The sequence below is a fragment of the Leptonotus elevatus genome, chromosome 2, assembly GCF_054856555.1.
Source record: "Leptonotus elevatus isolate MCC_2025b chromosome 2, RoL_Lele_1.0, whole genome shotgun sequence".
Lineage (NCBI taxonomy): Eukaryota > Metazoa > Chordata > Actinopteri > Syngnathiformes > Syngnathidae > Leptonotus > Leptonotus elevatus.
In genome coordinates, this window is record NC_141240.1 from 19,555,063 (window position 1) to 19,568,667 (window position 13,605).

The 13,605-nt window shown below is 38.3% G+C and overlaps 2 protein-coding genes across 3 annotated transcripts in view; one reads left to right on the top strand and one right to left on the bottom strand.

Annotated features, from left to right (window-relative positions):
• LOC147178713 (uncharacterized) overlaps nt 1-7,579 on the top strand; it is a 42,900-nt gene extending 35,321 nt beyond the window's left edge. Inside the window, exons 14-23 of the mRNA XM_086066947.1 lie at nt 1,405-1,522; nt 3,792-3,938; nt 4,211-4,297; nt 4,379-4,448; nt 5,504-5,640; nt 5,735-5,881; nt 6,051-6,137; nt 6,965-7,040; nt 7,123-7,199; nt 7,402-7,579. Coding sequence (XP_085923073.1) covers nt 1,405-1,522; nt 3,792-3,938; nt 4,211-4,297; nt 4,379-4,448; nt 5,504-5,640; nt 5,735-5,881; nt 6,051-6,137; nt 6,965-7,040; nt 7,123-7,199; nt 7,402-7,521 — 1,066 coding nt within the window. The 3' untranslated portion in view covers nt 7,522-7,579. The remainder of the gene's footprint in view (nt 1-1,404; nt 1,523-3,791; nt 3,939-4,210; nt 4,298-4,378; nt 4,449-5,503; nt 5,641-5,734; nt 5,882-6,050; nt 6,138-6,964; nt 7,041-7,122; nt 7,200-7,401) is intronic.
• A 1,616-nt stretch (nt 7,580-9,195) lies between these two features.
• LOC147178714 (cordon-bleu protein-like 1) lies at nt 9,196-12,919 on the bottom strand. 2 transcript variants are annotated; one of them, XM_086069296.1, is made up of 7 exons: nt 12,799-12,919; nt 11,189-11,336; nt 10,628-10,904; nt 10,247-10,356; nt 9,956-10,141; nt 9,789-9,884; nt 9,196-9,720 (listed from the first exon to the last, which is right to left on the bottom strand). In XM_086069296.1, exons 2-6 carry the CDS (start codon nt 11,237-11,239, stop codon nt 9,798-9,800), a joined length of 711 nt encoding a protein of 236 aa, XP_085925422.1. In that variant the 5' UTR covers nt 11,240-11,336; nt 12,799-12,919; the 3' UTR covers nt 9,196-9,720; nt 9,789-9,797. The 2 variants fall into 2 exon arrangements, with proteins under 2 accessions (XP_085925422.1, XP_085925421.1); XM_086069295.1 differs by having other exon boundaries at nt 9,196-9,884.
• Between the last annotated feature and the right edge of the window lie 686 nt (nt 12,920-13,605).

A 13,605-nucleotide genomic window follows, 5' to 3' on the forward strand; every position in this document is an offset into this window, starting at 1 on the left:
CACACACACACACACACACACACACACACACACACACACACACACACACACACATATATATATATATATATATATATTCATTTTTTTTCCAGATGTTTGAATTTTACGTGTTTTTTGTAATACTGCGTACCTAATAATAATAACACAGTATCTCACAAAATACCAAATTAATAATATCAAATTTAACACACCTGCACCAAATTCACATCTGAGACCTTGGAACACAAACAAGTCACACGACACTGGAGAGAGTAGTCAATTGGACCATTTTAAGTTAGGGGTGCACTCACCTTTGTTGCCAGGGGTTTTAGCTATATGGCTGTATTTTGAGTTATTTTGAGGGAACGATCCATTTAAACTGTTATTAAGAAAGAAAGAATTAAACATCTACAGAAATGTGAGGTATGTCCTACTACTACTTAGGACTGTTAGAAAAAATCGATTCGGCAATATATCGCGATATTACAGCGCGCAATTCTCGATTCGATATGCGGCCGAATCGATTTTTAAACATACATTTTTTATGGGAATATTCAACAAAAACGTCTTACTTAGGGTTAGGATTCACACATTAATCATGGAAGAATTTTATATTAATGGAATATTTTATTTCAGTGCTGTTAAAACATGAAACAGACTGCAACCTGTTAAATGCAGTGGCTCAGTTATAAGCCTGAATTTTCAGATAAATAAATACATTTTCATACAAATCTTACAGTGTACATATACAAGTTTACTGATTAGTATTTTCTAAATTTGAGTTTAAAAAAAATCGCAATAATCAATTTATAGATTCGTATCAGGATTAATCGGTATCGAATCGAATCGTGATCTATGAATCGTGATACGAATCGAATCGCTAGGTACTGGGCAATTCACACCCCTACTACTACTACTACTACTAATAATAATAATAATAATAATAATGATAAGTAGTAGTAGTAGTAAGGCAAAGCGTGCATGTTTTTGTTATTCTTTAAACAGTTTAGGCACATCACTTAACGATTTGTTACCTCCACCGAGGAGTGTGAAGTGTTTTTGATGTCAGTTTGCAAGTTTGCTTGTTAAGATTGCGTATTAACTACTTAACTGATTTCAACTTGACTTTGTAGAGGGGAGCGGAGGAGAGTTGGATCTGGAAAAAGGCCAGATTAATTAAGTATTTGACATTTAGCTTTCTTTCTGAGTTGATGAGGCCCTTCTTCATCAAGAAATTAGGTCATCATCAAATTCACGAGAGCTGCCAATGTGTCATTGAGCTGACATTCAGGCAGAAGGTTCATGACAGTCAGCGCGAGACCGACCCATTGACAACCCCCCCCACGGAGCTATAGCCACACAATCACAGCCACACATTACAGTGAGAATGCATGTTTTCAGGTGTGAATGTTGTTGTGTTGTTAGGGTATGGAGTTTGGGCGAGAGCAGACTTCAACTGTCAGTGAGGAGCAGCAGAGACGACAAGCAGCCGCCATCGCGTTTCACGTCAGTGCCACAAGTGGAGCAACATCCCACTCATACTGTACGTCTGCATGCGTGCGCGTTTGCAGTGACAACGAGTGCAGCTCACATGACCGCTGTTATTTAAGATGACTTCCACAAGATCAGTCGTGTTTTCCATGCCTTCTTTGTGATTCAAAGTTTACAGGAAGTGAAAAAGTCGTTCAAATAGGCTGGTTGGACTCAAATTGATGGAAGACGGAAGAATTCATTAAAGGGCCTTGAGTAATATGACGCTACATCTGTACACAACTACTATAGAATACTAATTTTTGTTTTTATTGAAGACAAAGTAATACGTAGTGGTAAAATCGATACAGCAATACAATCTTGCGGGCCTCATTACAAAACATATGATGATACGCAAATGTCAGAATGATATTGCTCGTTAACTTGAAATAGGCAGTTAAAGCAAGGTTGGATCCATCCACGCCAAGTACATAAAAAAAGCTGAAAAAATGGCATCCGCCACAAAGTTTTCTCTTTCCTCATTGTTGTTCTGATTTTTCCAGCGCCGTGCTTGGGTGACGTCACAAAAACCGAGTCAGCTTTTTCAAATTCTTCATCTAAACGCCGTCTCCTCTCACTCAAACCATCCATCCACGCCAAGTACATAAAATAAAAAGCAGAGAAAAACAGCTACCACCTAAAGTTTTTCTCTATCCTCGTTGTTGTGATTTTCGGCGCGTGGGGCTTGGGTGACGTCACGTAAGAAACCGTCGCACGGCGTCAACGTATCGATCGAAACTCGTGACGTCCGAAATGGGTCGTACTCCGCCGTGGAGACACAGCCACAAGCCCCCTCCCCATACCCGAACGTCCTGCGGTGGAAACGCGGCTTTTGAAGTCAATTGCCTTTAATTAGTCCAGTAGCGCATGAGTGCCTTGGGTGTTTAGTTTGCAATGTTGCCTACTTGTTTAAAAAAAAAAAAAAAAAAAAAAAAAAAGGATACGTGTGAAGTCTGTTTTAAAAATTGCCAATAAGTGATTGGATGCTGTGTCTTATGCTAAGAAAAATTAAAACAGCGGAAGAATAAACATTTATTTACTTATAAACTTAACATGGTATATGTTTCTAAATGTACCAATATTTCTATATTTTGTTTAAAAACAAAATTGAATGAAGCTATTATTTCCCCAAATATTTCAAATAAGCACATTTTAGAGCTGTAATTGTAATACTTTGATATTTTTTACTCATATCGGCTTATTATGCCTATTCATAAATGTTCCCGGTGTATCTGTGAAAGCTGCTCTTTGCTCTGCAATGTGTGCACATTTAGACCAGGCATGCCGCTTGGTGGTAAACCAGAAGAGCTGCTAACAAAAACGTTTTTGCCATCCAGCATAATAAAAATATAATTTCGGTATACATATGACGGTTACACTAAAAATGCAAGTAAATTAATGTAAAATATTGGGATATGTATCGCCTTGAAGATCATGTATTGGGATACATATGTATCGTGATACGTATCGTATCGTATCGTATCGTGAGGTTGTTGGCAATACCCAGCGCTAATGATTATAAAGCATTCAACATATAATTTGGGTGGCTTTTGGGGTGCATGCTGTAGTTTTTTTAGTTTGACATTATGATTATGAAGTGGTCCCTGGAAAAAAAGGACCCTGGACCTAAAATGTTGTCCCTGGACCTCTACTGTAAATCTTCCAGCCCTCCGTTTTCTATAGAGCTTGTCGTAGGATCATATAAATCCATGAAGCTAAGCATTCAAAGTCACATTCACCTACAGTGTTTAAAACCAAACAAAACAAAACCTTACAGTAGGTGAAGTCAAAATTTCAACTAACACATTTTTATAAAGTTTGGCACTTTAATTAATCATTTTAAGTTGTGTCCGGTTGTCCGGCATTTCACAAGGAAATATGAGTTTACAGAATGGTTGTCCCTTACTTTACTTAAAGACATAAGTAAAAACAACTCAGCAAAGTGTTTTGGAGCAAACAACTTCTAGCTTGTTGTGTTAACTAACATTGTTGCCATAAATGTTTGTAATTTGTAGGATTTTCTAACTTAAATAATTGTATTAGGCCAAAAATACAACTTTTTACATCGTTTTATTTCTTCTTCTACTACTACTACATTGTATGAGCAATTGAAAGTTTTCTCTTCAATTCACCTACCATAGGTGCTAGATTTCCGAGTTTAAAAACCCACCCAAGGTCCCAAACACAGCTTGGTGACCATTCTTACTCCACTCAACAAGACAGTATGGGCCATAATCAAGATCCAAAAGATTTGTGGTGTGATTCTGTGTTTGCGTATGTAGGGGGTGCTGTGGGGCAAGAGCAGAGCAGAGCTTCACCAGAGGATCTTCTCCCAGCAGCCAATCAGAGGCTGGGAAGGTCAACCTGCTCACAAGTATGGCGAGATCATCCACTCGTCCCTCATGTGCCTGCACAGCAAATATCCTCAGGTCAGACGAGACCAGACTACACAGACTCATTGTCATACCGCACACCAAGCATGATAATGTATTAATTCCATAATTCTGAACGCTTGATTCTACCAAAAATGTCTTTTAATCAGGTGATAACGGATTGTCAGAACAAAATATGCATTTTTTTTTTAAGTACTGGTACACATTTCAAAGGCGTTATCATGAACAGTAACCCTCTTCAGCAACAGGAGAACTCAGTGTTTACATTGTTTTGTTTGCTTTCGTCGCAATTAATTTTTTCCACACAGGAGAACCGTGAGCATTTCCTGGTTTTATTCTCTTTCCACCTGTTGCTTCTCTCCCTGGATCACACACAGCAAGACTTTATTTATGAGGTACTGTAGTATTCTTCTTTGTCCTTGCATAAATTGCAATGAAGTGGCTAACCAAAGTGTTTTGTTTGTTGGTTTTCACAGGGCATGCTTCCACTTTCTGGTCTTTCCTTTAAGGTGATCCCGAGGTCAGCTCACATGTTTGAGATCAGCAGTAAGTATGCAACCATGTCCAGTCCAATTCATCATTGCTTTCTGATTCTGGTCAATGTTGGAAGACTTTAGTTCAAAAGCTCCATGCTAACTTGGATGAAAAATTAAAAAAAACATCACTTAAATGTGAAGATTAACAAGCATCACAACATGCTAGCTTCACAAACACTACCTCAAAGCCTAATTTTTTTGTATTAACTTAAACGTAAAATTAACTGTAGTAAATAAAACAAAATCAACCCTAGCCGAACATTTAAACACATCAAAGCCTCAATGAACCAAACCTTAACCATTTGTACCAACCGAGCCCACTACAGTGGGGATCAATCTGGCAACAATAAACAAGCAGGAATGGTGGCAATAACAATTCATTACTATTTTTACCATACATGTATTAAAATAGTCTAGTTAAAAATGACAAGAATCAACACTTTATTAGAGAATCATCCGATAGAGGAAAAAAAAACTTTAGCTGAAGGTGTGGGAGTTTAACAACAACAAAACACAGCAAATTTGGGATTAATTTAAAAGCAAATCAATCCAAAATGTTAGTGATTCAACTCAAACAGCAAAACAATTAGGGGGGACCAACTAGACCAGCTATAATCCTACTTTTGGCTAAAATAGGCAATTCTCTATGACCAGAACAAGAGCTTGGATTTGTGGGCCGACAAAAATGAGAGCTTGGACTAAACAGCAGCGGCAGACTTGAATGTTGCAACATAAGTAACCAGACGCAGAACGCTTCAATGGAGCAACTTTTTCCCCAACAGACCACTGCGCGACTCTAAGCAACTGACTACAGCTTGACAGCTTGGCGTGCACAGGTGTTTCACGTTAACTTAATTGGTCGGCAGGCAGAGTGGGACGGGATGGGCTGATGCATTTAGGGACAGTTGGAAAAACTAACACCCCACTAAACACCTGGTTACACGTTCTAAAAAGCTTTATAATTAGTACAGGAATTGGTTAAAAGCTTGGCTATTAGTTTCTTTTAAATTGCCATTTGCCCAAAAAAATGTACAGTTAATGTGTACTGTTCCTTGTGTTGTCCAGGTTCGATGGTGGACCCCAAAATCTTCATATGCTCCAATGCTGTAGAGTTACAGACATGGATGACGCACATAGAAGACAGGAGATATAAATCTATGACTCAACCAATCAGTCCTTCCCACTGTGCTCTCTCCTATCTAGTAATGATTGACTATAGTGACCATCTAAATGATAAATGTCTGTAAATGATGCAATAGCTTTAGTTCCTAAATTCTTTGTATGTTGTGTCTGTAGCTACCTTGCGATGAGCACTGGAAAAGAGAAGAACTGAAGAAATATTTAATGCATGCTCCTATATGGGAATGGGAGGGCTCACCTATACAACACATGGGCCCGCCGGGATATATCTCAGTGGTCCATATCATCAACACACACAGACAGGTATCGTCGTTATTTGGCTTCAATGTGAGGACAAACGGTCAACAACATGACTTAAGCACGGTAGTAATCCGGACTTTAATGTTGGAACGTCAGTATATTTAATATGTCAAGTATGACTTGCTGTAGCTTTGCGACAAATGTTTTCTACAGGTTGGGTTTGTTTTTGCAGGGTCTTCAGGAAAGACTGATGATTCTCTTCCCTCAAGACATCTTGCTGCTGTCAGTTGACAACAAGCAACTCAATATCACATACCGGGTAATGAAAGCTGATTCCATCGTTTTGTTCCATCCATTTGATTTTGTATAGCACTAATAAGCAGTTCGGAGAATGAATGATGTAAAGCTCTGGAAAACAGTGAGACCACTGCAAGGTTAAGCAATTAAAAATAAGAGCAGAACAGGAGAACACGTGCCATGTAAGTAGTAGGGATGTAACGATATCCGCACATCGCGATATGAACCTCACAATACAATAATTATCACGATTTTGTGGGGAGGTTGGCGACATAAAGACTCATATTGGAAAAAGAAAAAAAAAGTTTTTTTACATAATAACAGCAGTGATGGAGAAATAGTCGTGACCATGTCATTGTCATGTGCTCCTATTGGCTCAGCAGCGCAAAAGTAATATGTTCTATATAGTTCACAATGTTGTATTTGGCTAATGTGGGCCAAAGGTAATTTTTTTAATTTATTTTTTAATGAGATGTTGAAAAATATTGAAGTGGAGTGATAACTGCCGCAGTGGCCAAAACATTCCTAATTAAAATTAAACAGCAATAATAAACTAACCACCACAGAGTGCTAGAACTGCACAAATGTAATACAACCTCATCTTTTTAACAGTTGTGCAGTTTTTAATATTGTGACCATTTTAATATCGCGATATCACGATATTGCCATTATCCTTACGTCCCTTACTAAGCAGATGCTCTCAGAGTGTTTAAATGTTCAATACAATAAAATTAATGTGAGTTTGTAACCTTTGCAGATAATAGTTATAATAGTTGTTGAATAATTTTCAGTGCAACTGTAATAATATTTGTCATATCATATTAAGATATGGTGTTTTCCTCTTTAAAGGGTCGGCTGCCCCGTCAAGGTGTCAACGCTACAGAGAAATCAGCTCTGCCTGGTCGACTTGAGTTTGAGCTGCGAGGTGTGTAAACTTCACGACAGTTTGTTAAATGCACAAGCTGCATTTACTGTGGTGTGTTGATGACATGATTGGTACGTTTCAGGAGAGCTGGTGGAACCTCTGCAGGTGTCGTGTACCTGCCTGGAGGATTATCAAAACTGGATCTTGCATTTACAGCAGGTGGGACTGACGTGTTGTCTCGATTCTGGCACTGTTCTTCCTCATTTCCAGTTTTGCACAGAAAAGTCAATACTGTGCATTTTAATTTTGAAATAGATGCAATACTAATCGTTATCATCTGATGAATGCTATCATATGCTGTGATTAGATTTGTGATTTCAGCAACGTTTGCAAAACCAACATTTTTTTCCTTCTTCTGTAGCCAGACAGATGTGCTCACACGGCCGTGAGTCCCACTGCACCAGCACACAAGCCAAAGCTGCACAGGGGCCGCAAGGAGGCGACCACAACTGACCAATATCATATCAATGGATGCAGTTGAATGCAAAATAGTTTTGCTTTGATTGTGTGTGGCTCAAATAAAACGTGTCGTACGCAGATGGATGTGTCACAAAAGGGGGAAATTGGTTGGAAGAATGATAGTTGTTTGTCAACCTAATCTTGTTTATTGCTTTTGTTTGGGGTTTGAAATGTATTCATTTTGGTCCTGCTTTCTATGCAATTCATTGCTTTAGGACACAATAAATCTTATAGTTCCATCTAGTCAAATCCATGTCATCAAAATGCTGTAATGTTCCCATTACAAAAACAAAACAGTTAAATAGGGGAAGCTCAGGTTTGTTTTTGTACCGGTATTTGTCTTCCTTTTCTGCAACAATTGGAAAAGAAGTGGAACAAATTCTCCAGGGCCACACTGTGGCCCTCGAGTTCATCGCAAAGCTCTAATGCAACCCACTGCCTTGATTTTCTTATTTCTTTTATGAGGCAGACAAACTTGCAACCTCCAAGCATACAAAGTCTTCATATCAGTATTCGAATACAACCCATTGTAATCAAGATGTCACCTATTGGTCATAGTTGAGTCCACCCGTGGGCAATTTACTCTCAATATAAATAGCTGTTCTGGATGCGCCTCTGTGGTTTGTTATAGAAACTAGTGCTGTCAAAAGTTAAAGCGTTAACTGATTAAGTAATCACCAAAAAAATATCGCATTAATCAGGAATTAACGCAGATTAATCGCACTATTAATTTTGACCAAAGGTTATCCTTTAGCCCAGGGGTGGCCAAGTTCGGTCCTCGAGAGCCCCTATCCAGTTTTTCATGTTTCTCTCCACTAACACGTCTGATTCGTGATCAGGATCGTTATCAGGCTTCTGCAAAGCTTGCTGATTAGCTGATCATTAGATTCAGCTGCGCTGAAGGAGGGAGACATGGAAAAAAGGCTGGATAGAGGCTCTCGAGGACCGAACTTGGCCACCCCTGCTTTAGCGTGACAGCGGATGGCTACGTTTAAGGTAGCACAAGTTGTGTTTGAGCAATAAACATAAATACATGCATTAAAGTAAAGCATTCAACAAATGTTTGTGTTTCACATTTAGAATATTTGTTCATGTCAAAATATTGGGGTCATTTTTTTCCCATTTTAAATTATGCAAGTAATTAACTGATTAGAAAAAGAGGCGTGTGGAGTGGATCAAAAAATGTTGAAGACGTCCTCATAACATTAAATGCCAAAAGAATTAACACATAAACGGTGCTCTTCAAATTTGGCGGGACAAAAATGTTTATAAAATACTTTTTTATTAAGCGATTAATCATGATTAATCAAAATTCCTAGATGTGATTTATCTGATTTAAAAATGTAATCGTTTGACAGCTCTAATAGAAACACAACTTTTGTTAAAGTCCAAGTACCGGAACATTGTTATTTACTTTCCTGTTGCCGTTTTACTTCCTATACCGTATTTTCAAAACAGACATCTCATTTATACTCCTTACTTTGTCGAAGAAAAAGGTCTCATTGCTTTCTTCACTTTAAAAAAAATAATAATAATGGAGAGAGGCAAAGTACAGTCACAGTTTACGTGTTTATTTCAGATTTTGGGGACTTTATGGTAATGAGGGACAGCAACGACATGGAATAATGTGTACCAGCAGCATCAACAATGGTGATGCAACAGATTCGGAGAAGCTATTTAAGAGAACAGTCCCATGTGCAACTTAAAAAGATTTATTTATTTGTTCCCAAAGCAGTTGGACAGCAAAAATAAAAAACAAACAGACAAAACAGTTCAGCCATACAAAGGGGACACAAGGGATGAATAAACAATGATTAAAATATCTGCAGCCTGACAGGAGAAAAAAACACATGAAAAATTCCTTACTTAAAATGATTACAGTGAGTGCCAAATGGCGAGAGTCATAACAGTAGGAATGCCTCTCTGATCAGCAAATGAAATAAGTCACCGAAGAGACAAATCCATTAGCACTGGCATGGTGACAAATGATCCCTCCTTCATTGCAGGTTGTTCACGATCACTTGATGCCAGCATGTCGATAAAAAGAAAATGAAGCAACAGTGACGCGCAATTGATGAGATATGTAACTTGCTGCTGGTCACCGTGTGAGCATGCGCGCTCCCTTCAGATGTCGGCTCCAAGAATGATTTGTGGCCAATGTGTTGTCTTGTGCCATACTCAAATCCGCCAGCTTCTTGTGTTGAAATATTTTCAGTGCAACCTAAATTTTTTTTTACTGAATATATATTATTGCGAAAATGTGAACTCCAACACTTGATATGATTTTACCATCAGCAGTTATGTCTGCACGTCCTGCAGCTTGTTCACACAGGGAGGGGGCGGGGCCTTCCTCTTGGATCTTCGGAAGTCTGATGCAGTGGATCTCTGCAGAGAAACGATGTTTTAACCCGAAAACCATGAATTTCTTGGTGTGCTGACACCAAACTGCCACAAACCTGTGAGCCTCTGAGATTGCCGAGGTTGTTCGGAACACTCTGGGATGCACCCATGGGGGGAAGTGGAGCTTGCCTCTTTTGGCGTGCGAGTCCTGGCAAGGTGTTTGTATATGAAACATTCAGCTCTTTCGCATCAGCGGACTTTTGTTTAAGAAGACCAGGAGAAGAGCTCGCTATCACTTCTTTCTGGAGGGGAAATATTAATATTTTCTCAATGCCCAATGCTTTACTCAGCATTTTCATACACACAAGAAATGTACTGTCTCTAATGCGCACAAATCGTAAACATACTATTTCATCTTTTTTCTTCAGTCTTCGATACAAGCTGAGAAAGATTATTTTCTCCTTCTGTTTACTTTTCTCCGTGGACGGATCTTTATGATGTACTGCACTCCAATTGACTATTGACACACAAAACGATAAAAAAAAAAAAAAAGTGTAAGTTGTTTAGATTTAGATAAAATTTCATCATTTTTTAAATTTCATGTTCAAGTCTCTTCAAGAATCTTTGTGCAGTTTGTCACTTATTTACTCACGACTGCCACCTCTGGCTCAAAGCGTAACTGCAGCATCTGTGTCAGGCCCGTTGATGGTGTGCGCGTGAGTACGTGCACGGTCTTAAAGCGACAGCCACAGTCGACAAACGAAGACATGACTTCAAATGAGGCTTACCTATTTCATGTATACGGGGTTGATAATGATTGAGCGAAGGATCGTTGTCAGCTGTGTCCCAAGCAAACACCTCCCTTAACCTTCCATGCTCATCTAAAGTCTTGCCAATGTCCAGTGACTCTTTGGACTGATAGTCCCTGAGAAGGACAGTTGTTTCAACTCTCATCTCGCACTTGTCGCACACCAATGGAAGAATCGTCTCCAGGGGCAACTGGGGGTTCACTCTCAGCACAGTCTTTTGGAACTTATTGTGATTGATCAACAAACGTACAGTGGCCTGCAAAACACATTTGGTAAAAGCGTGAGAAATCTACACTGAAAGTAAAAGTTCTAAGATCAATTGTCAATAAGACAAAAACATTGGAGGATAACACACAAATGACAACAGGCCTCATTGGCTGATATTTCATACGCAGAAATTTGTGCTTAAATCGTCTTGATTCAGTAACATAAACACAGTGATGAGAAGAATATTGGCCAGTATATGTGTCAGGAATCTGATGGTGATTTTGCTCAACCTGTGCATTTCCATGCATTTGTTAGTAAATACAAAAAGTTCACCTCGGGGACATAAGGCCTCTTGATTTTGTCCTCCATGCCTTCAGGTTTCATTTGTCCAACATTTAGTCAAATATTCTTCAGTTAAGTTACCGTAGTCAGCTTCAGGTGGTATCTTGCACACATTTCTACTTAGCCCATCACTGGTATACTAAAAAAAGAAAATGTTATTCGTTAAATCACCAAATATGGCAAAAATAAAAAAATTAACGTTAGGGGACATCAAAAGTTGAGATTATGTATACCCGTCGTGCATTTCTGGACAATTGTCACATAAAAACTTTACTCCATATCGCACTGCATGATTCCGCTTTCTCCAAATCTGCACCTACTCTGTGATTTATACACAATTGTCTTCCCAAATCAATATTCCCAGTCTACACTAAAAGCTATCACTAGGAGAAAAAAACAAAACGATTTGGGTTTTAGTTACAACCAATGGATAAATCTTATCAAAGTACATCTTGCATTGGAATAACCTTCCCATCCCGTTAGCAGGCAAAGAACATCTGTTTGTTTGTTTAATTTCTGGGTTACAGTGCATTTGGAAAGTACATACAGCGCTTCACTTTTTGCATTTCACATTTTGTTGTGTTACACCCTAAAAACAGACTGGTCAAATTGACAAAAAAAAAAAAGGTTAAATTTGACCAATCGAGCTGGTAGTCATGTGTCCGACAGATCCTTTGGTTAAAACAACCATTCTTGAATGGTAGGTGTTTTCAACCAATAAATATTGGTGATTGGGCCAACCGATACAAATTGGTTTCTGACCAAGATATTGGTTAATATGTGTTAGAGGCTGACATTCTTTCAGGAATCCCGTGGGTCATACAATAAATATATTTCCAAGTGATCTATCTAGACTTACTTTCTATTGTAACCAATTTCATTGGTTGTTTGGCAAACCAATAAAATTGGTATTCCCGTAACCACTCGGAATAGTCAATGTCTGACCAATCTATTGGTTAATCTAATATAGATTGGTAGCTTTTTAACCAATCAATTTTTAGAGTGTACAGCCTCATTCCAAAATGGACTAAATTCATATTTTCCCTTCAAAACACCCCATAACAATTGTTTTGCAAATATATTTAACATAAAAAACCAAATACATCAAATGACATGCAGGCTACCTAAGTATTCCTAGCCTTTCCGCCGAAGCTCAAAATTGAGCTCGGGTTCATCATGTTTCCACTGGCGTTCACTGTCGTAAAGTAGATTGGAGTAGATCTCGTCATGTGAGAAATTAAAGACATTCTAATGAGGTGAATTATCAAACAATAAATCAATCAAATTTATACAACATATATTTACATAAAGAACACAATTTAATACCTGTATAAATGGGACATTTAGTCTATTGCTGCAAGCCAAGAAATTCTTCTATAATAAGGAGATGTAGTTAATTAACTGAATGCATATGGAAGTGAATGTCATCTACTATAGGATAATATCGAAAGTTCATTCAAACATGCTGGTTTAGCAGTGCGTAAGTCTCAGTTCCAAATCAGATTAGACTTCCTTCAAAGGAGGATTAGTGCCTTTAAATGAATGTCTGTCCATTTAGAATTCCTTCATTAAATAAAAGCACGTAATAAAGTGTATTTTACCTGTATCAATGGGTCCTTCTCATTTTTCTAGAAAGATGTCCACGTGTAGAGGATGAGAGGAGCAAGATAAGCAAGCACAAGGGTTGTGTCTCGGGTAATCCCTGTTGACCATAAATCCTAAACCACACCTCCCTCTTTTGCATGTCTGAGCACGTTTTTTTTCATGTGAACAGAGTGTTTATGGGAATCCATTCAGAAAATCTCTCCATTCTCTTATTGGCCGGCACAAATTTTCTGCGATTATTATTATTATTATTATTACATTGAACCCCTGTTTATCTACTTTCTTACGAGCCGGGGCTTTGGCGCCTTCATGTGGCAATTTAGGGTGTTACAGAAGGAGCACAAAAAAAGGTGAATAGGCGAAGCGAATAGGTTCCAGTGAAAATGTAAACATTTGTGAATTGTGCGATTTGAATGAGGGTTGCTGTAAAAGTAATTACAGTACACACTATACTGTAAGGCCAGTTGAAAATACGCAATGTAGATATTTGACCTTTCAATTTAGTTGCCTTGGGCATCTCATGTAAACTATTCTTTGCAAGTTGTTACTCTATGTTAACTTTTGGGGTTGGGAAATGTGGGTCCTTTCTCTGACATAGAAATGTGGAAGATCACTTCAAAATGACAAGTTCCATTTAGTCCTTACCTCAGACATCTTGAGTCAAATGTAATTAAAATCAGGAGAAATGTTGGCCAGATAAAGAAAAAAAACCTCAATTTGGACAAGATTTAGTTTGCATAGTGAAAGAGGTGACAACTGACCATTTGATCTCATCTTTCTTGAGCCATCTTGCGAAAATTCCC